Here is a 26,242-nt window from a genome sequence, read left to right on the forward strand (position 1 = left end):
CATTTTCTTAATGGGTGCATGCTTATTAGAAACTGGAATAAGCAGTTTCATAAATGTGTCAAGTGCAGTCTCTGTTTGCTCGTCATTACACACCATGGACCAATAGATATTCTTACATCAACAACATAGGAATCACTACAAAACTTCTTGCATGACCTCTTATACACTATAATAGGCCCAGCCTTTGTAACTTTGGTTTTCCTAGATATGGCTACTATATTGTGATCACTACATCCGATGGATCTGGATACTGCTTTCAAGCAAATTTCTGCAGCTTTAGAAAAGATATGATCAATACATGTTGATGATTTCATTCCTGGGCTGTTTGTAGCTACCCTAGTAGGTTGGCTGATAACCTGAACCAGGTTGCAGGCACTGGTTACAGTTTGAAGCTTTTTCTTGAGTGGGCAGCTTGATTAAACCTGTCCGTCTGAGACGTGTTAACCCTATGGGGAGACTGTCTAAAATGTCTCACCTACAGTATAGCTAGCAGGTTTCAAAGTAAAGCCCCTTCTCAGATCATCACTAGCCTAGGTTATAAATACAACTCTGTCATTCACTGTCTATCAGTATTTGTGGCTTCAATACAGCACTTTCATTCACTGTCTATAGCAGCTCTAGAGGTTTTTTCCCCCCAACTGTCTACACTCATCTGACTGACACACACACACACACACACACACACACACACACACACACACACACACACACACACACACACACACACTCACTTACTTAGGAGGGGATTAGGAAAGCTGTCCAGGCAGTGAAATATGGACGCCAGGGGATAGCCCCCGCATAGTGACTGTGTGGCAGTGTGAAATAGAAACAGAGGTGCCAGTGAAGTCAAGGAACCTGATATCACAGCCCTTTGTCCCATAAATACTCAGAGAAACATGGTGTTTTTGGAGTTGTGAAACAGCATGCCGTCTGAAATGACTGACTGACCTTCTTCTGTCCAATCTGTCATGAGCCTTTTAATAGATGTTTATCAAATGAACTAATTGGCCAGATAGCCCTAACTGAACATCAGAATTACAGTTTTCCAGTCTTCCTTCACTGAAGTTGAATATCCCTGTAATAGAACATGTAATTACAACATAACGGATGTCAGATTCCAGTTTTTTGTACTTTCCATTACGACTTATGCCCCCACATCACTTCCAATGAATTTGTTTCCTCTTGCACTCTCACGTCACCAGGATTCTATCACTGAGGAGGTAGTGGAGCTGTTGGCACCATACCTGGACATGGAGGACTACAACCTGGAGGCAGCCAAGAGGATCTGTGGTAACGTGGCTGGCCTCTGCTCCTGGACTGAAGCAATGAAGGACTTCTTTTCCATTAACAAAGAGGTCCTCCCATTGAAGGTACACTACTCAACAACCATGGACCCTTCTTTGAAGGGAATATACTGTATACTTATGTACCAAAAGAAGGTTGAGAAAGATTTGACCCAGGTCTTTAACATTGTGTTGGCCCACTGACCCAAAGCCTAGGCATTAGTTCAGGGAGTTAACACAATTATGTACACTACCGTTCAGAAGTTTGGGGTCAACTAGAAATGTCCTTGTTTTTGAAAGAAAAGCAAAACAAATTGTAAATTTTTTATTTGACCTTTTATTTAACTAGGCAAGTCAGTTAAGAACAAATTCTTATTTTCAATGACGGCCTAGGAACAGTGGGTTAACTGCCTGTTCAGGGGCAGGATGACAGATTTGTACCTTGTCAGCTCTGGGATTTGAACTTGCAACATTCTGGTTACTAGTCCAACGCTTGAACCACTACGCTACCCTGCCACCCCATTAAAATAACATCAAATTGATCAGAAATACAGTGTAGAAATGTTAAAACGGCAGATTAAAAAAAATAATGAATATCTACATAGGCGTACAGTTGTGCACCGGGGCCTCCCACTCCTCTTTATATTCTGGTTAGAGACAGTTTGCGCTGTTCTGTGAAGGGAGTAGTACACAGCATTGAACGAGATCTTCAGTTTCTAGGCAATTTCTCACAAGGAATAGCCTTCATTTCTCAGAACAAGAATAGACCGACGAGTTTCAGAAGAACGTTATTTGTTTCTGGCCGTTTTGAGTCTGTAATCGAACCCACAAATGCTGATGCTCCAGATACTCAATTAGTCTAAAGCAGTTTTACTGCTTCTTTAATCAGAACAACAGTTTTCATCTGTGCTAACATTTTTGCAAAATGTTTTTCTAATGATCAATTAGCCTTTTAAAATGATAAACTTGGATTAGCTAACACAACGTGACATTGAAACACAGGAGTGATGGTTGCTGATAATGGGCCTCTGTACGACTATGTAGATATTCCATAAAAAATCAGCTGTTTCTAGCAACAATAGTCATTTACGACATTAACAATGATTTATTTACTGTATTTCTGATCAATTTGATGTTTTTTGTATGGGGAAAAATGTGCTTTTCTTTCGAAAACAAGGACATTTCTAAGTGACCTCACATTACACCTCACCCCCCCTTGACTGGCTGGGTAAAAACCCAGGTCTTCTGCACTCTACTGTGCAAGTCTGTGTTAGCCCACTGAGTTACATACAGCCTAGTCATTAGCTCAGGGAGCTAACGCAAGTCCTCAGTTCTCAAACAAGGTTAAACCAATTATTTTAAATATGTCCCCAGGCCAACCTGACCCTGCAGGAGGCCCGACTTGGTGTGGCCCAGGGGGAGTTGTCCCGGGCCCAGGAGCAGCTAGACGCTAAGCAGCGGGAGCTGGATGAGGTGCAGGCGCTCTATGACGCCGCCATGAGGGAGAAGCAGACCCTAATGGACGACGCCACGGTCTGCCGACGCAAGATGGCCAACGCCACCGCACTAATCGACGGGCTTGGTGGTGAGAAGGTAAGGAGCTTTAGCCAACTCCTCAAACTGTCATGCCATATTGTTGTTGACATCTCCATGCGTCTATCTTGTTGTGTTTGTCTGTCAGATCCGCTGGACCGAGAGCAGTGCCCTGTTCCAGACTCAGATCAGACACCTGGTTGGAGACGTGTTGCTGGCTACTGGCTTCCTGTCCTACGCTGGTCCCTTTAACCAGGAATACCGCAACCTACTGCTGCAGCTCTGGAGAAAGGAGATGAGCAGCCACCACATCCCCTACAGTGAAGTAAGACTCAGCTACACTCTTCACTGTTCTTGTCCCATTTGTCCATATAGATACAAGGTCCTAACTTTGTAACAATGATGTTAGTACATAGTCACTACATTTGATATTATCATTAGACAAAATTATCACATTGAGCTGATTAGTTGTGCTGTTTGAGACCATACTGGAATTGACCTTGAATTGACCGTAACTGCTGTAGGAGCTGAATGTGATCAGTATGCTGGTGGACAATGCCACTGTGGGGGAGTGGAACCTTCAGGGCCTACCCAATGACGACCTGTCCATCCAGAATGGCATTATCGTCACCAAGGCCTCACGCTACCCCCTCCTCATCGACCCACAAGGCCAGGGAAAGATCTGGATCAAGAACCGTGAGAAGGATAGGGAGCTAGAGGTAACGAGGGCCGAGTAGCTACAGTTATCTCACCCATAAAAAGTAAATCTGTATGAGATAAATGTCTGGAGAAACACATTTCTTTAATCCAAATGAACTTGACCCTACCTGTTTTGTATAAAACAATAAAAAATAAACCATGAAGTGAACATAGGTTTTTATTACCATCTCTGTTACTGACTGTTTCAGGTGACATGTTTGAACCACAAGTACTTCCGCTCCCACTTGGAGGACAGCATGTCTCTGGGCCGCCCCCTACTGATCGAGGACGTAGGAGAGGAGCTAGACCCTGCCCTGGACAACATTCTGGAGAAGAACTTCATCAAGTCTGGCTCCACGTATAAAGTAATATATTGCTTTTTGTATTCAATGTAGATGTATGGGGTTTGTGCTGTCTTGGAGTTAAACGTCTTGGAGTCATGTTTGTGCTTGCACAGCTGATAGTTTGCAAATACTATTTGATAGATAATTATAATAGTGCCTGGAAAACTGCAATTTTTGCTCTAGTTTCGACCCTCTTTTGTTTTATTAAGCTCTTTGGGGGATATGAACTTAATCGTTTTTAATATTGGCTCCAAGATGCCTGTGCTATGACAACAAGCCTCAGGCTCTCTGTTGCCATTTCATAGAGTATCTCTTCCAGCCCTCTGTTGCCTGTCCTGTCCCCAGGTGAAGGTAGGAGACAAAGAGGTGGATGTGATGAAGGAGTTCACCCTCTATATCACCACTAAGCTGGCTAACCCGGCCTACACCCCTGAGATCAGTGCTAAGACTGCTGTGGTGGACTTCACTGTCACTCTCAAAGGCCTGGAGGACCAGCTGCTTGGCCGGGTCATCCAAATAGAGAAACAGGTACAGGGATCCCATTTATGCAGTATACCTATAGAGTGCATAACTGGGGATGCCATTCATATTGTTTGGGTAAAGCTAGTCAAATACAGCTGTCAGTCACACAGAGTTTATACAGAGTTTCAAGAAATACAAGTACCTCCTTGCTCTTACAAGACATGCTTATTTCTCTCTGTCTGTGTCTGTGTCTCTCTCTCTCTCTCTCTCTCTCTCTCTCTCTCTCTCTCTCTGTCAGGAGCTGGAGTCGGAGCGTGTGAAGCTCTTAGAAGAAGTGACTTCTAACAAGAGGAAGATGCAGGAGCTGGAGGATAACCTCCTGTACAGACTGACCAGCACTGAGGGCTCTCTGGTGGAGGACGAGTCCCTTATAGAGGTCCTGAGAGTCACCAAGACCACAGCAGAGGAGGTATCTGTGTGTTTGGACTGGGTGCATGATTTCTTTCCAATGATGATGTATGAAAGAGATTAATGCATGCAAGAGCATCATTTTTTAAATAAATTTTTAGACATACCTATATGTATTTCCCCTATATATATTGATTTAAATGTTCTCAGATTTGTGACACAGTAGTCCAACATTGTACTTGAAATGTTCCCAACAGGTGAGTGAGAAGCTGAAGGTGGCAGCCGATACGGAGGTGAAGATCAATCTGGCCAGGGAGGAGTACCGTCCGGTGGCCACACGGGGCAGCATCCTCTACTTCCTCATAGTGGAGATGAGCCTGGTCAACATCATGTACCAGACCTCCCTCCGCCAGTTCCTGGGCATCTTCGACTCGTCCATGGAGAAATCCACTAAGTCCCAAATCACCTCTAAAAGGATCCTCAGCATCATTGAGTTTCTGACCTACCAGGCGTTTCGATATACAGCTAGAGGCCTGTATGAGGATCACAAGTTCCTCTTCACCCTCCTGCTGGCCCTGAAGGTCGACCTGCAGGCCAGGAACATCTCCCACAGCGACTTTCAAACCTTCATCAAAGGTTTGGCCAGTTACATTCATATTTTCCATTGCAACTTTCAGACCTTTATCACATTAACATTGGATTGTTTCAGTACCTCCTGATTTGTTATGAATGTGGCTGATGTTTTGATTAGGTTATGATAAGACTGAACACATGACCTGGCCAGGATAAACTGTGAGGCCTAACTGTAGCCTAGAGCCTATATTTTCCTGGTCACCTATCTGCGATTTAAAAAAAGACCATTTCAACGTAACCCTTCAATTAATATCAGTCATTACCAATCACACATACCTATATCAATGTGTCTTTTCACAACGAAAAGAGTGACACCCATCACTTTGCTCTTATCACCCATGTAGGGTATCTCATAGTGTGTCTCACATGGCCCACCCACAAGGGGGGTAACTGAATACCCCAGCCCTAGTTCAGCTTACATCACACTGCTGACTGTATGCATCCAGATCTATTTTAGCCCCCTGAATTCCCCCTCTCACACACCAATGGTATTAGGACCTTCTTTGACTGCTATAATGTACATCAAGCTATGTATTTGGAAGAACTCTTTGTTTTCTCTTATTATATTTGCATACAGTTCCTTTTAGGTCCAATATTGACTCGTTTTCAACCTTTACAGTAAAGAGAACTGTTATCTGTCAAGCATCCATCTTAAAATGAAGCCAGTATTCCCTAAGCAAACCCTCTGAGTTTAATGCGCTTCTTAACCCTCAACCCCACTTAGATTTGTGTAAATTGAGATGTGAGATTTGTTACAAATTGGCAGTTCGTCATCATATGGGAAGCTTAATAATTCTCACTTTCTCTCTCTTACATTTGTTGCCGTTATTCAATTAAATCATTATTGAACCATGAGTAGTAAGGATATTAACTGTGCACCATGCATTACAGAATATCCTACACATATTTAGAACTTGAAATGATTGTATAGTTATACACATATGGAATATATCTCCTTCTCTCCTAGGAGGTGCAGCCCTGGACCTGAACTCTGTGGAGCCCAAGCCGCGGCGCTGGATCCTGGACATAACGTGGCTGAACCTGGTTCAGCTGTCCAGCGTGCACCCCTTCACCCAGCTGCTGACCCAGGTCACCCACAACGACCGCTCCTGGAGGGCCTGGTTCGACGAGCCTGCCCCCGAGGAGGCCCCGGTGCCTGACGGATACGACAGCATGCTGGACACATTCAGGAAGTTATTGTTGATCAGGAGCTGGTGCCCCGACCGGACCATTGCGCAGGTGGGTGGGCCTATCTGTTGTTATTTAGACCTCACGTACGAATTGGGTCAGCAACAATATATTTTTGTTTCAACAGAAAAAATGCACATCAGTGTATTTTCAAGATACTAGTTTGTATTTACCCCTTGAAAAAAATGTAATTTCCCACATACAGCAAAAGCTTTTGACCCAGAACAACCCAAACGTTATGAATCTTTCCTCGAGTCTGGATGGTACCTTTAATATTTTTATGCAGGCACAGTGCTCTAGAAATAAAGGTGGCAGGTAGCCTAGCAGTGAAGAGCTTTGAGCCAGTGACAGAAAGGTCGCTGGTTCAAATCCCAGAGCCGACTCTGTGAAAAATCTGTCTGTTCCCTTGAGCAAGGCACTTCATCCTAATTGCTTCTGTAAGTCGCTCTGAGCATCTGCTAAAAGACTAAAATAAATGTGCTGCCCTCAAACTTGTCATACCATTCAAGACGAAATTACCTTTTTTCAAATCTAAATTAAGACTTGCTGAGTGATGTAATTTGACAAGTTCATTTACTTAGTAACCGTGGAAACTCTGGGGAAGACGGTGAGAGAGAGAGAAAGGCACAGGTGTACTGTAATCATTTACAAATGCGCACGTTACAGACAAGCGTCTCCCCTTTCAGTTCTGACTTGTGAGGGAACTATAAAAAGCCTCTCTGAAATGAGCGAACAGCTGACAGTCCGCATAGCCAGCAATTACCCATTCAAATCCACCATCTCTCCTTCTCGACCAAACCATTGCCAAGTTACACAAACCAGACTGTGTAGGGTGGGTCCAAATCCTTCAAACACTGAGTAAATGTTATGTTTGTCTGAAGAAACAAGACAAAGAACTGTTGATGGTACGATGCCTAGTTTTACATCAGTTAACCAAAGTGAATACATTTTATCCTAATTTAATATCAGCGAAATATAATGGCTTTGAAAATATTTCAACAAGTTCCAAATTAATTTGGCACTAAGTATGCAGGAACTCTATTAAAATAGGCATAGAAGTAGGGTGTGTGGTACTTTCCCACTTTTGGACAGCCGGAGGAGCTAAGGCACTGAATTCCCTTGTCAAATCTGATCTGAGGTCTCCACTTTAGAAACGCTACCCACATGTACGTACTAAGGGGAGGCAGCTATTACATTTTGACACGCATGACAGGTGGAAACTGAGTTTGAGGCCCTTTGCCAAATATCTACTAAGCTAGGACCAGTGGTGTAAAGTACTTAAATAAAAATACTTTCAAGTTCTACTTAAGTAGGTTTTTTGGGGATTTGTACTTTACTTTACTATTTTTTATTTTGGACAACTTTTGCTTCTGTCACTCCCTGACCTTAGAGATCCTTATTATTCTCTATGAATCGGGTGGGAAATTCTATGTTTTCTGTTTCTTTTATTTTTGGCCAAGTGTGGTTCCCAGTCAGAGGCAGCTGTCTATCGTTGTCTCTGATTGGGAATCATACTTAGGCAGCCTGTTTTCCACCTGAGTTTGTGCGATCTTGTTTTCTGTTTAGTTACTGTTGCCTGACAGAACTGTGCGTGTTCGATTTTGTTATTTTGTTTGAGTGTTTTTTTAATTAAAATCATGAACACTTTCCACACTGCGCTTTGGTCTACTCTTTCTACCACCAACGAGAGCCGTTACAGCTTCACTACATTCCTAAAGAAAATAATGCACTATATACTCCATACATTTTCCCTGACACCTAAAAGTACTCCTTACATTTTGAATGCTTAGCAGGACAGGAAAATTGTCCAATTCCAGCACTTATCAAGAGAACATTCCTGTTCATCTACTGCCTCTGATCTGGTGGACTCACTAAAGTGTTGGAATGTGCCCCTGGCTATCTGTAATTTAGAAAACAAGAAAATGATGCTATCTGGTTTGCTTAATATAAGGATTTTGAAATGATTTATACTTTTATATACTTATAAGTAATACTTACTTACGTACATTTTAACAGTTACATTTACCTTTGATACTTAAGTATATTTAAAACCAAATACTTTTAGACTTTTACTTAAGTAGTATTTTACTGTGTGACTTTCACTTTAACTTGAGTCATTTTGTATTAACATATCTTTACTTTTACTCAAGTATGACAATTTGGTGCTTTTTCCACAACTGGCTGGGACTATTCCGCAAACCTTACAGGGTGATTCCATGCCAGCGTAGCCCCAAAATAGTGTTTGTATCTCAGATTGTTCTGGCAATTCTTACATAGAAACTTCATAGGGCGGAAGGATGTTTGACATGCTTTTTACATTTGTATCACAAACCATTTTTGAGAAAATCATGATGAAAGTGGCCATTTTAGGCCTTTTTAGACCTAAAATGCCCTCTTCAGATACCATATATATGTTTGACCTACGCTGGCGTGGAATCACCCTACATGCTCCTGGAAGTGGAGTGACAGTTGGTAAGACCGTGGCTGCGGTGATAGTAATGGCAAGGTTGTGGGTTGAAGGGATCACATACACTGAACACAAATGTATGCACTCAATGTACTATACATTGTGCTGTAAAGAAACATTTTCCACACTCAATTGAAGACGAATGTTTTGTTCTCCAGACATGTTTCTTCTCCTTTGGGCAGTGTGGTGTTGAATACTACCTGTCTATGTCTCTTCAGCCAACGCATTTCTAATCATCTCTATTAATAGAATGTGACTCACTTTTAAAGGAAGAACCACTGTACAGTACTGCTCTCTATGCTCCTAGGCTGCAGATCCTCTGTGCAACGTGATTCTGCTTTACGTTATTGCTATGTGATCCGAATAAAATAATTTCCCCATTGGCCATATAATTATCACCCTGCAATATAAACTTTTCACAGATAATAATAGGTGGATTCAAAAATGTAGGTTTTTATTTCATAGTTCTCTGTCATCTTCGAACCCAGGTTGATTCACCAAATGTTGCCTCTTCAATAATGACAAAATGAAAACCTCCAATAAAGCCATAGATTTATCCAAAGCTAATGAACCGTGTTGAAAATCCTCAGCGGCAGTGGTACAGCCTGTGTTCCCCACATTAGCTGGTGAATCCCTTTGGTTTTTGTTCCAGGCACGGCATTACATCGCTGAGTCGCTGGGGCCTAAGTACGCCGAGGGGGTCATTCTGGACATGGAGTCTATGTGGGCGGAGAGTGACAAGAGGACTCCCATGGTGTGCTTCCTGTCTATGGGCTCCGACCCGACAGAGAACATAGAGAGGCTTGCAAAAGCAAAGGTAACTTTAGTGGCAAGTTTTTCAGACCTAGATTAAGCCTAGTCCTAGACTAAAAAGCATGATGCATCTGTTTTCTACTGTATGTATTTGACTGTTTTGCTGATGTTGTGTCCGGCGTGTACCTGTAGGGAGCACCATGCAGACCCATCTCCATGGGGCAGGGCCAGGAAGTGCATGCTCGCAGGTTATTGGCCAACAGCATGGCTGATGGAGGTTGGCTCCTCCTCCAGAATTGTCACCTGGGCCTGGACTTCCTGGACGAGCTGCTGGAGTCGGTCACCAACACCGAAAACATCCACAGTGGTTGTAGGGTGTGGCTGACCACCGAGGTCCACCCCAAGTTCCCCATCAACTTCCTGCAGTCGTCTATCAAGTTCACCAATGAGCCTCCTCAAGGTACATGTAAACCACTTCTTCTGTGTTAATTTTCATAATCTGGATTGATGAACATGGCATATGCAGTATCTTCGTATTATTAATTTGTGTCATACCAGATTTGTGGTCTTATGTTGTGTCCAGGTATGAAAGCAGGGTTGAAAAGGACCTACAACGGTGTGACTCAGGAGATGCTGGAGATTACTAACCTGCCCCAGTGGAGACCTCTGTTATACGCTGTGGCCTTCCTCCACACTACTGTTCAGGTCTGACTGAACAACATCATTTCAAACCTGATTCACCCCCGTATCATACCCCGTATCATAATCCCATATCCCCATATCACACCATCATATTAAATACCCATATCCCCAATGGCTGTTGTTTCTCTAACATTTTCAGCGTTCACATCAATAACAGTCTTTCCATCTACTGTAACATGTTTTCCTTCCCTTTTCTCTAGTTATTACTAGTACTCTGCCTCTGTATTTCTCTGGTTCTTGCTAGTACTCTGCCTCTGTATTTCTCTGGTTATTACTAGTACTCTGCCTCTGTATTTCTCTGGTTATCACTAGTACTCTGCCTCAGTATTTCTCTGGTTCTTGCTAGTACTCTGCCTCTGTATTTCTCTGGTTATCACTAGTACTCTGCCTCTGTATTTCTCTGGTTCTTGCTAGTACTCTGTCTCTGTATTTCTCTGGTTATTACTAGTACTCTGCCTCAGTATTTCTCTGGTTCTTGCTAACACTCTGCCTCTGTATTTCTCTGGTTCTTGCTAACACTCTGCCTCTGTATTTCTCTGGTTCTTGCTAGTGCTCTGCCTCTGTATTTCTCTGGTTATTACTAGTGCTCTGCCTCAGTATTTCTCTGGTTATTAATAGTGCTCTGCCTCAGTATTTCTCTAGTTATTACTAGTGCTCTGCCTCAGTATTTCTCTAGTTATTACTAGTACTCTGCCTCTGTATTTCTCTGGTTATTAATTGTACTCTGCCTCTGTATTTCTCTAGTTATTACTAGTACTCTGCCTCTGTAATTCTCTGGTTATTACTAGTACTCTGCCTCTGTATTTCTCTGGTAATTAATTGTACTCTGCCTCTGTATTTCTCTGGTAATTACTAGTACTCTGCCTCTGTATTTCTCTGGTTATTACTAGTACTCTGCCTCTGTATTTCTCTGGTTATTATTAGTACTCTGCCTCTGTATTTCTCTGGTTATTACTAGTACTCTGCCTCTGTATTTCTCTGGTTATTACCTGTACTCTGCCTCTGTATTTCTCTGGTTATTATTAGTACTCTGCCTCTGTATTTCTCTGGTTATTACTAGTACTCTGCCTCTGTATTTCTCTGGTTATTATTGTACTCTGCCTCTGTATTTCTCTAGTTATTACTAGTACTCTGCCTCTGTATTTCTCTGGTTGTTAATTGTACTCTGCCTCTGTATTTCTCTAGTTATTACTAGTACTCTGCCTCTGTATTTCTCTGGTTATTACTAGTACTCTGCCTCTGTAATTCTCTGGTTATTACTAGTACTCTGCCTCTGTATTTCTCTGGTTATTAATTGTACTCTGCCTCTGTATTTCTCTGGTTATTACTAGTACTCTGCCTCTGTATTTCTCTAGTTATTACTAGTACTCTGCCTCTGGTTCTCTGGTTCTTGCTAGTGCTCTGCCTCAGTATTTCTCTGGTTCTTGCTAGTTCTCTGCCTCAGTATTTCACTGGGTCTTGCTAACACTCTGCCTCTGTATTTCTCTGGTTCTTGCTAGTACTCTGCCTCTGTAATTCTCTGGTTCTTGCTAGTGCTCTGCCTCAGTATTTCTCTGGTTCTTGCTAGTGCTCTGCCTCAGTATTTCTCTGGTTCTTGCTAGTGCTCTGCCTCAGTATTTCACTGGGTCTTACTAGTGCTCTGCCTCAGTATTTCACTGGGTCTTACTAGTGCTCTGCCTCTGTATTTCACTGGGTCTTACTAGTGCTCTGCCTCTGTATTTCACTGGGTCTTACTAGTACTCTGCCTGTGTACATCTCTCTTTCCCCTCTGCAGGACAGGGAACCTTTTGAAAATCAGTAGGTCTACTGTGAAACGCTCACATTCTTTACATTACAATCTATGCTTTAACTCTACAGTTATTACTTATAATGATATTTTACCCAGTGAAAATAAATGAATGAATGGATGAACCAGTGATGTCCATCAATCTCTCTATCAATCTCATGTGTGTTGGTTTTTCTCCATCCAGGAGAGGCGTAAGTTTGGGCCCCTGGGCTGGAACATCCCGTACGAGTTCAACCAGGCAGACTTCACCTCCAGCATGCAGTTTGTCCAGAACCACCTGGACGAGTTGGATGTGAAGCGTGGCGTCAACTGGAGCTGCCTGCGCTATATGCTGGGTGAGGTCCAATATGGCGGCCGCGTAACAGACGACCTGGACAAACACCTTCTCAACACCTTCACCCGCGTGTGGTTCAGCGAGAGCACATTCGCCGACAAGTTCTGTTTCTACAAGGGTTATACTATACCCAAAGCCAAGAATGTGCCGGATTACCTGCTCCACATTGAGACCCTGCCACTGGTCGACTCGCCAGAGGTAAGAGGGGGGAGAGATGTTATTGGTGTGACATTAGTGCTACATCATTATTTTCTGCTTGCAGTTAGCAGACGGTTAATGTTAGACAGGTTTTGGTTATTTTTTAATAGGCTACTATCACACTGGAGCAACAAACATATTTTCCTCTACTCAAACATACAACACATACTGTATACTAATCACAGTTGTGTGACCAACAGGTGTTCGGTCTTCATCCTAATGCTGACATTACGTACCAGACAAACATGGCCAACAAGATCCTAAGCACCATCATCAATATCCAACCCAAGGACAGTGGAGGAGGGGGAGGGGAGACAAGAGAGGCCACTGTCCAGAAACTGGCCAACGAGATGCTGGACAAGCTGCCACCAGACTATGTTCCACATGAGGTAACCAACCAGACATGGACAAGGTTGATTGTGTCAATCAAGGGTTGGCGTCAACAATTGTTATATCTTGGCTCTGTAAAGATACCATATGTACCACAGATCAGCTGAACAACTACATCAATAATAAGGTCCCCTCTACTTTGTGCTTCAGGTGAGAGCTCATCTTCAGAAGATGGGCCTTTTCCAGCCCATGAACATCTTTCTGCGTCAGGAGCTTGACCGCATGCAGCGAATCATAGGCTGTGTACGGAGTACCCTCACCGATCTGAAACTGGCCATTGATGGTAAGTCTCTAAAAAACACATATTGTAAATGCATACAGAGGTACTATGAAAAAGATCATCTGTAATAAAAACAACTTTCACACTGTACAGTGTAAATAGCATGGAAATACAATACATAGCTAGTTAGCAACTTTTGATAAGAAATTAGACAACATTTTTCTCTACTCCAAAATCGAAGTGAGACCTTTGAGTCTGGTTATAGGTTTCGAGTCCCTGAACTAAACTATCTACCATTAGGGACCATTATCATGTCAGAGGATTTGAGGGATGCCCTGGACAGCATGTATGACGCACGCATCCCCAAGCTGTGGCAGAAGATCAGCTGGGACTCTGCGACGCTGGGCTTCTGGTTCACGGAGCTACTGGAGAGGAACCAGCAGTTTTATACCTGGATCTCCAGTGGACGGCCCCACCAGTTCTGGCTCACTGGCTTCTTCAACCCACAGGTAGGATATACGTGACCGACCGCTTTGATTCGGTCTTATGTAGCAGAATTTGAAATTTATGTTTTTTTACATTGGATAAAAGCAGAGACACAGAGCTACAAAATGGTATATCATACACTGCATTTAAAGGAACAATGGGAAAGTAATTATGCTTTGAAAGTTGATAAACTTTGAGAAAATGGCCTTTGAATGTTTTGGTACCTACTGGAGAGCTCTTCTTTGTCTACACCCCTTCAGCATCGTTCACACCCTCTTAAGTTTTAGCCCAACCCAACTCTTTAAGGGTTGATCTGAGTGTTCTATCCTAACAACGACAGTCAAGCACCCAAGCTAACTGGCAAACGTTGGCTAGCTACTTCAAGACACAAATGAGAGAACAGCTCACTGACTATTTTACTCGCCCTAGCATAGCTGGTTAGGCTGTTTACATGTTATCCAGAGCGTTGGTGACTGCAACTGTGCTGCTGGCAACAATTTATGCTTTTTTGCCAACATTTACTGACACCGGACATATTCAACTGGTGTTGAGCGTTCGTAAATTTGTCAGTTATTCTGCACTCTGTCATACTCAGACGAGAGTGCTCTGAAATCGGAGTAGTTAGCCAGAGTGAATTTACCAGCTGCATCTATCAACAGTTGTCGCTGTGACATTCCATTGAAATGGTTACTTGCATGGAGTCCTTTGTTAAGACATGTAGCTAGCTAGCTGGGTAAACAATTAACCATAATCGCAACTCATGACGTTACTACCCTGCATGAATCTGCAGCTAGCTAACCAACCAGGTTCAATGTTAGCTAGCTAACATTAGGCTATAACTAGCAAAGCAAATTGCTCTGAGATACAAATAATAAGATCATACACGTAATGTTAGCTAGCGAGCCAGCCAGCTAACGTAGATAGCTAGCTAACAGTACACTTTTTAACTTAAAATGAAAACTACTTTACGTTCAAATGGCTCTCCTGTGAAGTAGTGACTCGCGACATATGCCTAGTTTCCTGACACGAGTCACATACTGCAAATGTAGAAGCTCAGAGGTGGAGCAGACAAGGCAGTCGCACCAATGAATATCTGGTTACAGTACTTCGTGTGGAACTTGTACTGTTTATGTATTACCTGGGAATAATGTATATTACGTTGTGATATAAATGTTAGGATTTTAAATAGTGTTCTTTTAAAGCACCCAGCAAAAATGTTTTCAAATTCATGTCATGATAAACTGTGTGGTTTGTCATAGGGCTTTCTGACTGCCATGAGGCAGGAGACCACGAGGATGAACCTGGCCAAAGGCTGGGCTCTGGACACTGTCGTCCTGCACAACGATGTCACCCGGATGATGAGGGAGGATGTCACAGCGCCGCCGCCAGACGACATGGGCGGAGTCTACATCTACGGACTCTTCCTGGATGGCGCAGGGTGGGACAAGAGAAACGCCAAACTCACAGAGTCACCTCCAAAGGTTAGCATATAGCATTATCAATATTTATGCTCATTATTATTTGCTTCTCTAAGATCGATGGTAAAAACATTGAATGAACCAGACTTGGGTTCTGTCAACAACAACTAAATGTATATGATCATACTAATGAAATAGTCCCAAAAAGTGAAAACTCTCAATTCAATTGCACCTTGATTAATTGTATTTGACATAATGTATTTGACCCAGGTCTGTAATGAATTTCCTTTGAGTCTGAAGTTGTTAGAAACCAGCCTTTTGAGTCTCACCCCCGTCTTTCACTTCCAGGTCCTTTTCACAGTCCTCCCTGTGGTCCACGTCTATGCTATCAGCACGTTGGCTTCCGATGCCAAGCGTCAGCAAGGGATAAGCCTGTACCCCTGTCCCGTCTATAAGAAACCCAGACGCACAGACCTCACCTTCATCTTCTCCCTGCTGCTGCGCACCTTCCAGTCCCCTGACCACTGGACTCTGAGGGGAGTGGCTCTGCTCTGTGACTGCAAATGAGTGGACATTTCATTTCAAGTGGTAGCCATTTTAGTTTTGCAAAACATGTTTGTGTGGGCGGAGGCAGTGGATAGGTAGGGGTGCGTGTGTGAATGAGTGACTGTGTGTCTCAACCACATTCTGAATATGACAATGACGACAATGTGTGTGTTTATCTAATTCCAAGTGATTTCTCAGAATTACTATTTGTCTACGTAGTGCAAATTATTTGATTAATCAATAACGCTAGTATTTTGTGCAGCCAAATTACTATATTTGGAATTTTTATTAAACATATTTTCAAAGAATAACAGTAGATGTAAACAATGCACAAGTCATATAGAAATTCTTGTTTTTGAATAACTCATCATATCCTGGTATTTTATTTGTTGAAGTGCTGTAGAAAAGATAGTTGTTATGACATGTTTCCCCTATTCCAATTTATCCACTAAAATCAACCCCTCTAACACTTCACCCTGTCAAAAAGCATTTGAATAGCATCGTGTAGCATCATAGTAATAACCCTTTTATAAAATTTTAATAATTATGTAATAAATCAGAGCATAGCAAACAAGGACGCCAGTAATTTTTTTTCACAGTTCTATACCTCTTGACTGGGTTGTGCGTGTTGTAATACGAGTGTAGTTGTCATAAGCTGTTACGACACATTTTATGGGAAAAAACAAAAGCTTTCGACTACTATCTTGTCTACTATCTTAACATATGTTGGACGTGTAGCAAATAATTACCATAGCAGCAGTTAGTGTAGTACTGCACTGAGTTTAGACCTTTTTCAACTGTGTTCATTGAATAGAAACAAAATCTACAGTTAACAAGAGTATTGGACAATTGAATAAGATAATGACATGCACAATGTGTTACCTCTCCTTAACAGCAGAGAGGCTTAAAATCCATCCTATATATGTAAAGTGGCATTAACTCAAGAGAATTCCTCTCAACTTCATGAAATAATATCTATAGTCATGCCAAATCACTCACACTATAACAGAAAAAAATATCTAGAAATGGCTTCATATATTTAACAATACTAAATGAGCAGAAGATGCAAATATTCAGGAATCTGCTTATGTCCATAGGGAGTTAAATGATGTACTTACAATGTCTGTTCCTACTGGCCATTTGTATAGCAATTTTTTTTAAATTTAAAAAAATGTCATATCCATAGATATTTGACATAATGCACAGTAGTTTCCTCACCCACCGTTTCATATAATAATATATGTCATTTAGCAGAAGCTTTTATCTTAGTCATCCGTGCATACACTGTACGTATGTCTGGTTCCGGGAATCGAACCCACTACCCTGGTGTTAGAAGCGCCATACTCTACCAACTGAGCTACAAAGGACCAATTTAGAAATTAACCAATTTTTCTATGAAATGATATATACTTGTTATATATGTTTATATATGCATTACTCATCAGACAACAGCTGATTTTAGTTTTTCTCTGCAAAAACTGCACAAGAAATGTTATCTATTCACTGAATTCTGGTTCGGCGGGCATGAATTGACATCATTCAGTCCTAAAGCTCATCACTCTTCACATACCTTCGCACAAGACATTTCTCTGTCAAGTTATTGTTTTGCATATGTAACATTAACCTTAATTAAACCATTCATACCAAAACTCAATTTCAACTTCCATCATTTCACTAGTTTAGCCTTAACATCCCATATTCAGCCTTTCAACATGCAAATTAACGACAATTGAATGTCCGTTATGTTGTAAGTATGTTGATTATGAAGATGTTGAAAGTCTGTAGAAAATGTCCAATCCCACAAACTTGCTGTAATTCTTTTCAGGTTATTTGTTTTGCACACTTGAAAGTCCATGTCTAATGTAAACAGGAAAAAATGAAGAAAAAAAAAATATATATAAATCCTTGAATTCCCAAAACAAAGATGACTTCCAAATGTTACAGGAGTGTGTGGATTATATAAACTCATCGTGTTGACACCCTAACTGGCCTGTTTCTGGGACCAGGACTACTGGGACTATGGGTCACAGGCCAATCCTAAAAATAAAATAAAAAAGGAAAAATAATATGTATGTTGTTGTTTTTCAGTTTCCTTGACCGATGTTTTAGGAGAGCTGCTTGATATCATTTATCGGTACCTCATCCTCTCCATCCTCCGCCTCCTTGGTCACCTCCGTGTAGGCGAGGTCAGGGCTTGCAGATTTGCGTCCCTTGGGTGGTGGGATGGGTGCGGCACCCTCAGTGACCCCCTCGGCCCCCTCCTGGCCCTCCGCCACAGTCCTCTCCTTCTTCAGTTTGGCTGGCACATGACTGGCAATAGATTCCTTGAGCCGCGAGCCGGACTGCTTGAGCCTCTCGCCGGACTGGCGGATCTTCTCCCGGCGCTCAGTTGATACGATGCGCTCACCCATCTGGCCAACCTTGCTGTTCATGTTCTCTTTCGTCTTGGTCATGTTCGCGCGGGAGAAGGTAGATTTGAAGCTCTCGATGCGGCTCAGGCCTGATTTCTTAATCGTGGCGGCCGTGGACGAGGCTTCCTCCACCACCATGTACTCCTCATCAGACTCAGGGGGGAGCTCAAAGTGGTCTGGCTCCACTTCGGCCGCCGACGGTTTGGGTGCCTTGGGTTGACTGGGTCCTTTGGGTTCCTTTCCGGCTGCCACAGCTGGCACCTCACTGTCACCCTATAATGAGATCAGAAACCAGGTTGAGTGTCTCAGAACCACCTCAAAACAACCAAAGGGATACACAAAAGTGCTTGTGTGTCTGCTTGCTAGTATACATCTGTAACCTGTAAAACCACACATTTCACTGCACCTCTCCAGTGTATGTGACAGTAAAACATTTCTTTTTTTTTGTCTGCCTGCTAGTATACATCTGTAATAAAAAAGTGGTAGCACTTTGTTTCAGGTTTAATGATATCGGAGCTCTGACAGAAGGATTGCAATAGTATTGAGGTTTAATACGTAGAAAATAAAGACCGAAATTAAAAGTCTTGATGTTGGGAGGAGAATGACCACCATAATATTGACGTTTTTGCCTTAGTTGTTGAATGAAGAATCTGACATCTTGACGATCCTGAGAAGCATAGACCAACTGCTCTCGCTTAATGCTGCGTGTCCCATAACTCAGTTATTTAATGGGTTCATGTTTCATACAGTACTTCACTCATTAAAGTCAATGTTTGAAATGAGAGCAGCCACTCATGAAGACATTGCCAAGAACCATAAATAATTATATGAATTACCATAGATGGCAGCTAAACTGGTATCTGCAACCCAACACTGTATCCAGCACACACTGTGAGTTTCAGTTAATCAGTGGATTTGGTTCAAACCATTATTTGTATATCTGTATATCTGTATATCTGTTAACCCAATGAGTCCCACTGTGATGACGGCGCAAATTGGAATTCTAAGCACTTTTAAACGTTGTGTTTGAGCTACAGACTTTTGAATGACTTGAGCTACAAACTATTTAAAGCTATCATTGAAAGTCTCTCACAAACATGCACATGTAACATGTTCTGCTCTGTGATGCTCACAAGCTACACAAGGTCATTAGAAGGTGAGGGGTTCTTCTACATAGAAGATCATAGGAAATCCAAGGACATGGCGTATATAATACTGTAATAAGCTCACATTAGTTGCTGTCTTAAACACCAAACTCTGCACAGTTGCCTCTGACTAGTTGGATATTCATTTCCCAGTTAGCAAAAAATGTCTGTACTTACAGCATTCATATAAATAAATACAAAATGATCATGTTTTTGCTTTGGCTGACCTTTTCTTATTGACATTGGTCAATAAAACTTATGAATGCAACTGTTTATGTCAAATTGTTTTGAGTTGTACTTGTAGCCCCGGTTGTCCTGAAAAGAAAATGGTTAAACACAACTGTGAGGCTAAATATAAAGGCTGGACATGCAGATAAATGAAAGTCAATGAAAAGGAGATTTGGGGCCTCGGGACTAATAGGGTTAATAAGACAGGTCAACAAAATTTCACAGATTGACCCTAATTGGCTGTTTTTTCCCCACCTACAATCACTTAATAACAGTATGATTTCAGTATTACAAAGAATCACCCTCCATTCTAAAATATAAATTAACTATGTTCTACGTGCATCTCAGAATTAAGTTATTAGCCTCTAATATTCTATGAAAACACAAGACTTTAATGATATTTCAAAAATAATAATTTATTACATAATTCGAAATGTATGCACTTTATAGAATATGCCATAAAGGCCTACAGTATTTCACAACATGTCAAAAGCTGGGTAGAAAGACTAAGGTTTTGATACAACATTGTGTCACCTGAGAGTTCAGCACCATTCATTTAGATATGTGTTCATTAAATAACGCTTTTAATGAGAACTGGTTTGATAGTCTTTGGCATATATCAGATGTGTACTGGTTCACTTGGGTCTCTCGTTTCCCTCTCCTGCTTGCAGTTATTTGGGAATTGAAGATGCTTCAGTACGTTTTCCATGGGCCTCCAGCTCATTCATCCTTTCAAGAAATGTTCACAAGAGAAAAACCATGTCTTAACATCATATCTTAACATTATACATCAACTGTTTCATGTGTTTGAATTGCAGTTACATACAGTGCATTCGGAAACTATTCAGAACCCTTCACTTTTTCTACATTTTGTTACATTACCGCCTCAATTCTAAACTGGATTAAGTCGTTTTTGCCCCTCATCAATCTACCCCATAATGACAAAGCAAAAACAGGTTTTTAGAAATGTTTGCAAGTCTATTAAAAATTTAAAACGGAAATATCCCATTTACACAAGGATTCAGACCCTTTACTCAGTACTTTGTTGAAGCACCTTTGGCAGCGATTACAGCATCAAGTCTTCTTGGGTATGACGCTACAAGCTTGGCACACCTGTATTTGGGGAGTTTCTCCCTTTCTTCTCTGCAGAGCCTCTCAAGCTCTGTCAGGTTGGTTGGGGAGCGTTGCTGCACTGCTATTTTCAGGGTCGTTGTCCTGTTGGAAGGTGAACCTTCGCCCCAGTCTGAGATACTGAGCGCTATGGAGCAGGTTTTCATCAAGGATCTCTCTGTACTTTGATCTGTGCATCTTTCCCTCGATCCTAGCCTCCCAGTCCCTGGTACTGAAAAACATCCCCACAGCATGATGCTGCCACCACCATTCTTCACAGTAGGGATGGTGCTAGGTTTCCTCCAGATGTGACGCTTGGCATTCCGATCAAAAAGTTTCATCAGACCAGAGAATCTTGTTTCTCATGGTCTGAGAGTCCTTTAGGTGCCTTTTGGCAAACTCCAAGCGGGCTGTCATGTGCCTTTTACTGAGGAGTGGCTTCCGTCTGGCCACTACCATGAAGGCCTGATTGGTGGAGTGCTGCAGAGATGGTTGTCCTTCTGGAAGGTTCTCCCATCTCCACAGAGGAACTCAGGAAACTCTATCAGAGTCACCATTGGGTTCTTAGTCACCTCCCTGACTAAGGCCCTTCTCCCCCGATTGCTCAGTTTGGCCGGGCGGTCAGCTCTAAGCATTAACTTACTAATTTAAAAAAAAAAGAAATTTGCAAAAATTTATATAAACTTGTTTTCACTTTGTCATTATAGGGTATAGTGTGTAGATTGAAGAGGGAAAAAAAAGTAATTTAATCAATTTTAGAATAAGGCTGTAACATAACAAAATGTGGAAAAAGTCAAGTGGTCTGAAAACTTTAGAATTTCAAAGTATCGTGCCAAAGCCTTACACGTATTCAAGTTCCATTTATGGGTGAGGAGGTTTGCTTCCAATGCTGAATTCAGAGTTGCAGTGGTGTTCCAATATACTCTAACGAGGCATGTACCATTTGGTACATGAAATATTACTACTATTAATGTACTGTATCATTAATATGCCTCTTACGTATTATAGAACACCTGATCTAAACACTTACACTAAAGGTTCAAACCTTTGACTTTATAAAACTACAGGATTAACATGGATTAAAGGATTAATCATAAAGTATTATAACAACCTTTATGATAGGCCAAGCCCAATAAAACTCTGCCAAATGATGCCAAAGAAATTATGACTTTTGAAGTCTATTCAATACAATTTCAATATATAACTTAGCCCTATCACGAGGACATCATTCTGAGAATGTCCTCCCTCATTTTCTGTATAAACTATGTCATTTTGTACACAGTTATATATTTACTTACTTATTTACATACTGACTGACTGACTTACCTACTTACTTACTAATTGGCCTTACTTATTTAATTACTAATGTGTCTTACTTACTAAACTGCTTACTTACTAACTTGTCTTATTTACTCATTTGTTTTACCTACTTACTTACTAATTTGTCTTACCTACTTACTTACTTACTCATTAATCTTACTTACTAATTTGTCTTACATACTAATTTGTCTTACTTAATTACTAATTTGTCTTACTTAATTACTAAATTGTCTTACTTACTAATTAGTCTTACTTAATAATATGTCTTACTTACTTATTCCCTTGCGTTCATATAATTCTAAGAGAGGTTTATTGACAATCACAGCCTCATACCTAATACTTTATTAGGAGGTGAGGGCCTTGACAGGAAAAGGCTCTCAGCGTAAAAACAGAAAGAGGACCCTGTGCACAGCAGGCTCTCAGAATAACCTTGTATAATAACTTTGAATAATGTTGTCAGCTGTCATTTAGACCCAGCAAATAACAGCAGACCCCTTTACAAAGACTGGAGGTGCTCTTCATTATTAGAGAGAGAGCGGGACTGTTCTATTCGTGGTATATTCTGACTTAAATTCCAAATAAGTCTTTTTTTTTTGCCATTTCAATGTTCTCTTGCCCAACTGCTTTACAGTACGATGAGCTGATTTCTGTCAAGAGTAACTTGTTTTACAGTTTATTTCTCTAAAAAAATTGGGAGATACTTTAATGTTTTGTCAACATTAGAGCCATCTCTTTTGCTGAGACCAAACATTGTCAATTATATTACCTCAATCACCTCAGCTACCTCGTACCCCCAACACATTGACTCGGTACCGGTACACTTGTTGTTGTTATTTTATGTTACCACTGTATATCCTTCATCTTTAAAAAACATTTATTTTTTATTTATTTTTTACACATGTTCATACTTTTCGGCTTTGCATTGTTGGGAAAGGGCTCGTGAGTAAGCGTTTTACAGTAAAGTCTACACATGTTGTATTTGGAGCAGGTGACAAATAAGATTTGATTTGATAAATCTGTGCCACTGCAGGTTTAGGCTACAAGGGAAATCTAGGAAGATTAGTTCCATCCATTATCTTTTTCTTTCGATCCCCTTATACCAATCTAAATATAAGTGAATCATCACTAACCATGTACATGTTGAGTCTGTGCAGCTTATCCCAAAAAATTGCTAAATTTGAATTCTAATTTGCATTTACCAATTTTCATTTAAACGATGACATAAAAAGAGCACCTAGTGGTCACTAAATGGCACAATCCCAGAATGGCAGACAGTGTGGTGAATTAGTCAATCCCAGTATACCAAGAGAATCAACCAACATTACTGTAACCATGCCACAGATGTCCTACTCCTTGTTTGATTCCTAAACCTCCCTATCATGTTTCATTTTCACTTCCCCCTTTAGAGTAAAAATAGAATGGAACGGTCTTAACCGTATGACCCATTCTGGACCAGGCAAACTGAGCAATTAGTAGAATTAAGTTGCTATCACTTTACTTTACAGCCCTCTTATTACCTGGTATTTACTTCAAGACTGTAGGGAAACAGCATAAGTACGTACCGTTACAAAAAATATTTGAAATAACTTCTAGAAATTACTGTTTGTAGTAATTTCACAATAAAAAAATTATAAACACCAGTGGTAATATTAATATAAAATAAAACATTTTCTGTAATGCATTTGAGTCAAAACTGGTGTTAAAATGTTTGAAAATTGATCTGGTTTTAGAGTCATCTTTAATTACAGCATCCATTTCATAGCAGGGAGAGTATGAATTAAATCAACTCATTGCATGCCTTCAAAGCAATAGTTTCTTATTCAACATTAGTACTGTATGTCACACACACACTTGCATGCCAAACTGCATATTGTTCATTGATTATGCGGCTGCCAGTGAATCCAGTTTGTTTATAGACAAAGCATGTTGTTCTTTGTTATTTGACCTCCCCCTTTCTTTCCTAGTCTGAAATAAAATGGCAGCCAAGATCCGCTCCGCCCCATCCGTGGCTGCTTAATCCAAATCGTATCGTCACTGGCAATCTGCCACATAGATTCGTATTCTTGAGTGCAGCATCTAACCTTTTAATAGACTGCACTATATCTTACGTCCTGTCAAGGCAACTCAGGCCCTGAAATAATCAGGTCAACGGCAGGCCTGCAGCTGTTGGCTTTGAAGGCCAAAGTCAAATTAAGCCTGCACCATTCAACCATCTGAAAGAGTCCATGCGTTGATTTCACTTTTAACACGCTCAATTTTAACAGATTCTTTCAGGCTCCATGTTGTTTCTGAAAGCAAAATCTCAACTAAAGTCTATGAGTTTGAACAATTTACCACATCCTTCTACAGCTCTTGAGAGTATGATCCTTAAATAACCAGTTAGAGGATGAAGATGACAATGGTGAGTACCCCTTGCTGCTGACAGCAATGACACTGGCTGAATGGGCTTACCTGGTAGATAACAACCCGGAACTTGTTCTTGGCCAACAGTTCCTCCTGGGTTATTTCCACCTTCTTGACGCGGATGTTCTGATTCTCCACCCGTACCCGAACGTCCTTGATGTGGCAGCTGACCTTCCGCGTCTTCTCCAGCAGCTTGTCCACTGTGCTGCTGGTGGCGGCGTGGTTTACCGTCAGCTTCACCACGTCCTCCTGGATGGTCTTGACGCTGTTCTCCAATTCTAGCTGCCTCTCCTCCATACGTGTCTGACACGTCTGCACGTTGTCAATGATGCCCGCCACACGCTCCAATAGCGCCATGATGGACGTCGTGTCGTCCCCCGCAGCCAGACCCAGTTTATTAGCCATGGTTGGTGTCGTCAACCGCCTCGTCTCGGATCCAAAGGGAAAGGGTTGAGGATAGAAATCTTTGTTTTTCTTAGTGGTCAGTAGAAACCGCAGAAAGGGTAACCAGGCCTCTAGATAGCTTCGACCTGATACTTGTCAGACCAGCAGGTGTTAGGAAGGGTTTGGTTGCTGGATCATTGGGCCATGGAGGGCAGCAGACACCTCGGCCAAAGAGACTCACCGTGCTACTGGTCCCTCACCCAGGTCAAATGCAAAAGGACATGGAGGCTCCACCTCTCTAGGGTGTGGGCAGCTCAGGGGGATATGAGAGGGCAGATGCCGCCAGTCAGGGCTCAGAGAGAGAGACAAAGAGAGAGACATGGGGGCCAGACTTGACATGCGTTCGCCCTGGCTAAAAATACTGAGCGTTAAGTGACTCCTCTACATTTTTGGAAGATGTGTGGCTGGGATAATGGAAAACCCCCCTCCTATCCATTCTACACTCATCTTCTTTTTCATCTTCTTTCTTCTTTTTTCCCATTGCACCATTGGACAACTAGCTACAGCTGAAGTTGTAAGTTTACATACACTTAGGTTGTAGTCATTAAACCTCATTTTTCAACCACTCCACAAATTTATTGTTAACAAACTATAGTTTTGGCAAGTTGGTTAAATCACCTACTTTGTGCATGACACAAGTCATTTTTCCAACAATTGTTTACAAACAGATGATTTCAATTATAATTCACTGTATCACAATTCCAGTGGGTCAGAAGTTTACATACACCAAGTTGACTGTGCCTTTAAACAGCTTGGAAAATTCCAGAAAATGATGTCATGGCTTTAAAAGCTTCTGATAGGCTAATTGACATCATTTGAGTCAATTGGAGGTGCACCTGTGGATGTATTTCAAGGCCTACCTTCAAACTCAGTGCCTCTTTGCTTGACATCATGGGAAAATTAAAAGAAATCAGCCAAGACCTCAGAAAAAAATTGTAGACCTCCACAAGTCTGGTTCATCCTTGGGAGCAATTTCCAAACACCTGAAGGTACCACATTCATCTGTACAAACAATAGTACGCAAGTATAAACACCATGGGACCACGCAGCCGTCATACCGCTCAGGAAGGAGATGTGTTCTGTCTCCTAGAGTTGAACGTACTTTGGTGCGAAAAGTGCAAAACCATCCCAGAACAACAGCAAAGGACCTTGTGAAGATGCTGAAAGAAACAGGTAAAAACGTATCTATATCCACAGTAAAACGTCCTATATTGACATAACCTGAAAGGCCACTCAGCAAGGAAGAAGCCACTGCTCCAAAAACAACCATAAAAAAGCCAGACTACGGTTTGCAACTGCACATGGGAACAAAGATCGTACTGTTTGGACAA

At 41.5% G+C, this 26,242-nt stretch overlaps 2 protein-coding genes across 2 annotated transcripts in view; one reads left to right on the top strand and one right to left on the bottom strand.

Annotated features, from left to right (window-relative positions):
* Positions 1 to 16,424, top strand: part of LOC139367012 (dynein, axonemal, heavy chain 5 like) — a 69,273-nt gene extending 52,849 nt beyond the window's left edge. Inside the window, exons 60-77 of the mRNA XM_071104866.1 lie at positions 1,203 to 1,370; positions 2,658 to 2,876; positions 2,965 to 3,141; positions 3,341 to 3,535; positions 3,725 to 3,880; positions 4,205 to 4,387; positions 4,620 to 4,790; positions 4,987 to 5,365; positions 6,330 to 6,601; positions 9,670 to 9,834; positions 9,963 to 10,230; positions 10,354 to 10,475; positions 12,443 to 12,790; positions 12,991 to 13,179; positions 13,331 to 13,463; positions 13,701 to 13,909; positions 15,146 to 15,367; positions 15,653 to 16,424. Coding sequence (XP_070960967.1) covers positions 1,203 to 1,370; positions 2,658 to 2,876; positions 2,965 to 3,141; positions 3,341 to 3,535; positions 3,725 to 3,880; positions 4,205 to 4,387; positions 4,620 to 4,790; positions 4,987 to 5,365; positions 6,330 to 6,601; positions 9,670 to 9,834; positions 9,963 to 10,230; positions 10,354 to 10,475; positions 12,443 to 12,790; positions 12,991 to 13,179; positions 13,331 to 13,463; positions 13,701 to 13,909; positions 15,146 to 15,367; positions 15,653 to 15,871 — 3,795 coding nt within the window. The 3' untranslated portion in view covers positions 15,872 to 16,424. The remainder of the gene's footprint in view (positions 1 to 1,202; positions 1,371 to 2,657; positions 2,877 to 2,964; positions 3,142 to 3,340; positions 3,536 to 3,724; positions 3,881 to 4,204; positions 4,388 to 4,619; positions 4,791 to 4,986; positions 5,366 to 6,329; positions 6,602 to 9,669; positions 9,835 to 9,962; positions 10,231 to 10,353; positions 10,476 to 12,442; positions 12,791 to 12,990; positions 13,180 to 13,330; positions 13,464 to 13,700; positions 13,910 to 15,145; positions 15,368 to 15,652) is intronic.
* LOC139367013 (caveolae-associated protein 4a-like) lies at positions 16,101 to 25,224 on the bottom strand. Its single transcript, XM_071104867.1, has 2 exons — positions 24,516 to 25,224; positions 16,101 to 18,534 (listed from the first exon to the last, which is right to left on the bottom strand). Exons 1-2 carry the CDS (start codon positions 24,870 to 24,872, stop codon positions 17,956 to 17,958), a joined length of 936 nt encoding a protein of 311 aa, XP_070960968.1. The 5' UTR covers positions 24,873 to 25,224; the 3' UTR covers positions 16,101 to 17,955.
* Between the last annotated feature and the right edge of the window lie 1,018 nt (positions 25,225 to 26,242).

This window comes from Oncorhynchus clarkii, chromosome 15 (assembly GCF_045791955.1).
Source record: "Oncorhynchus clarkii lewisi isolate Uvic-CL-2024 chromosome 15, UVic_Ocla_1.0, whole genome shotgun sequence".
NCBI lineage: Eukaryota > Metazoa > Chordata > Actinopteri > Salmoniformes > Salmonidae > Oncorhynchus > Oncorhynchus clarkii.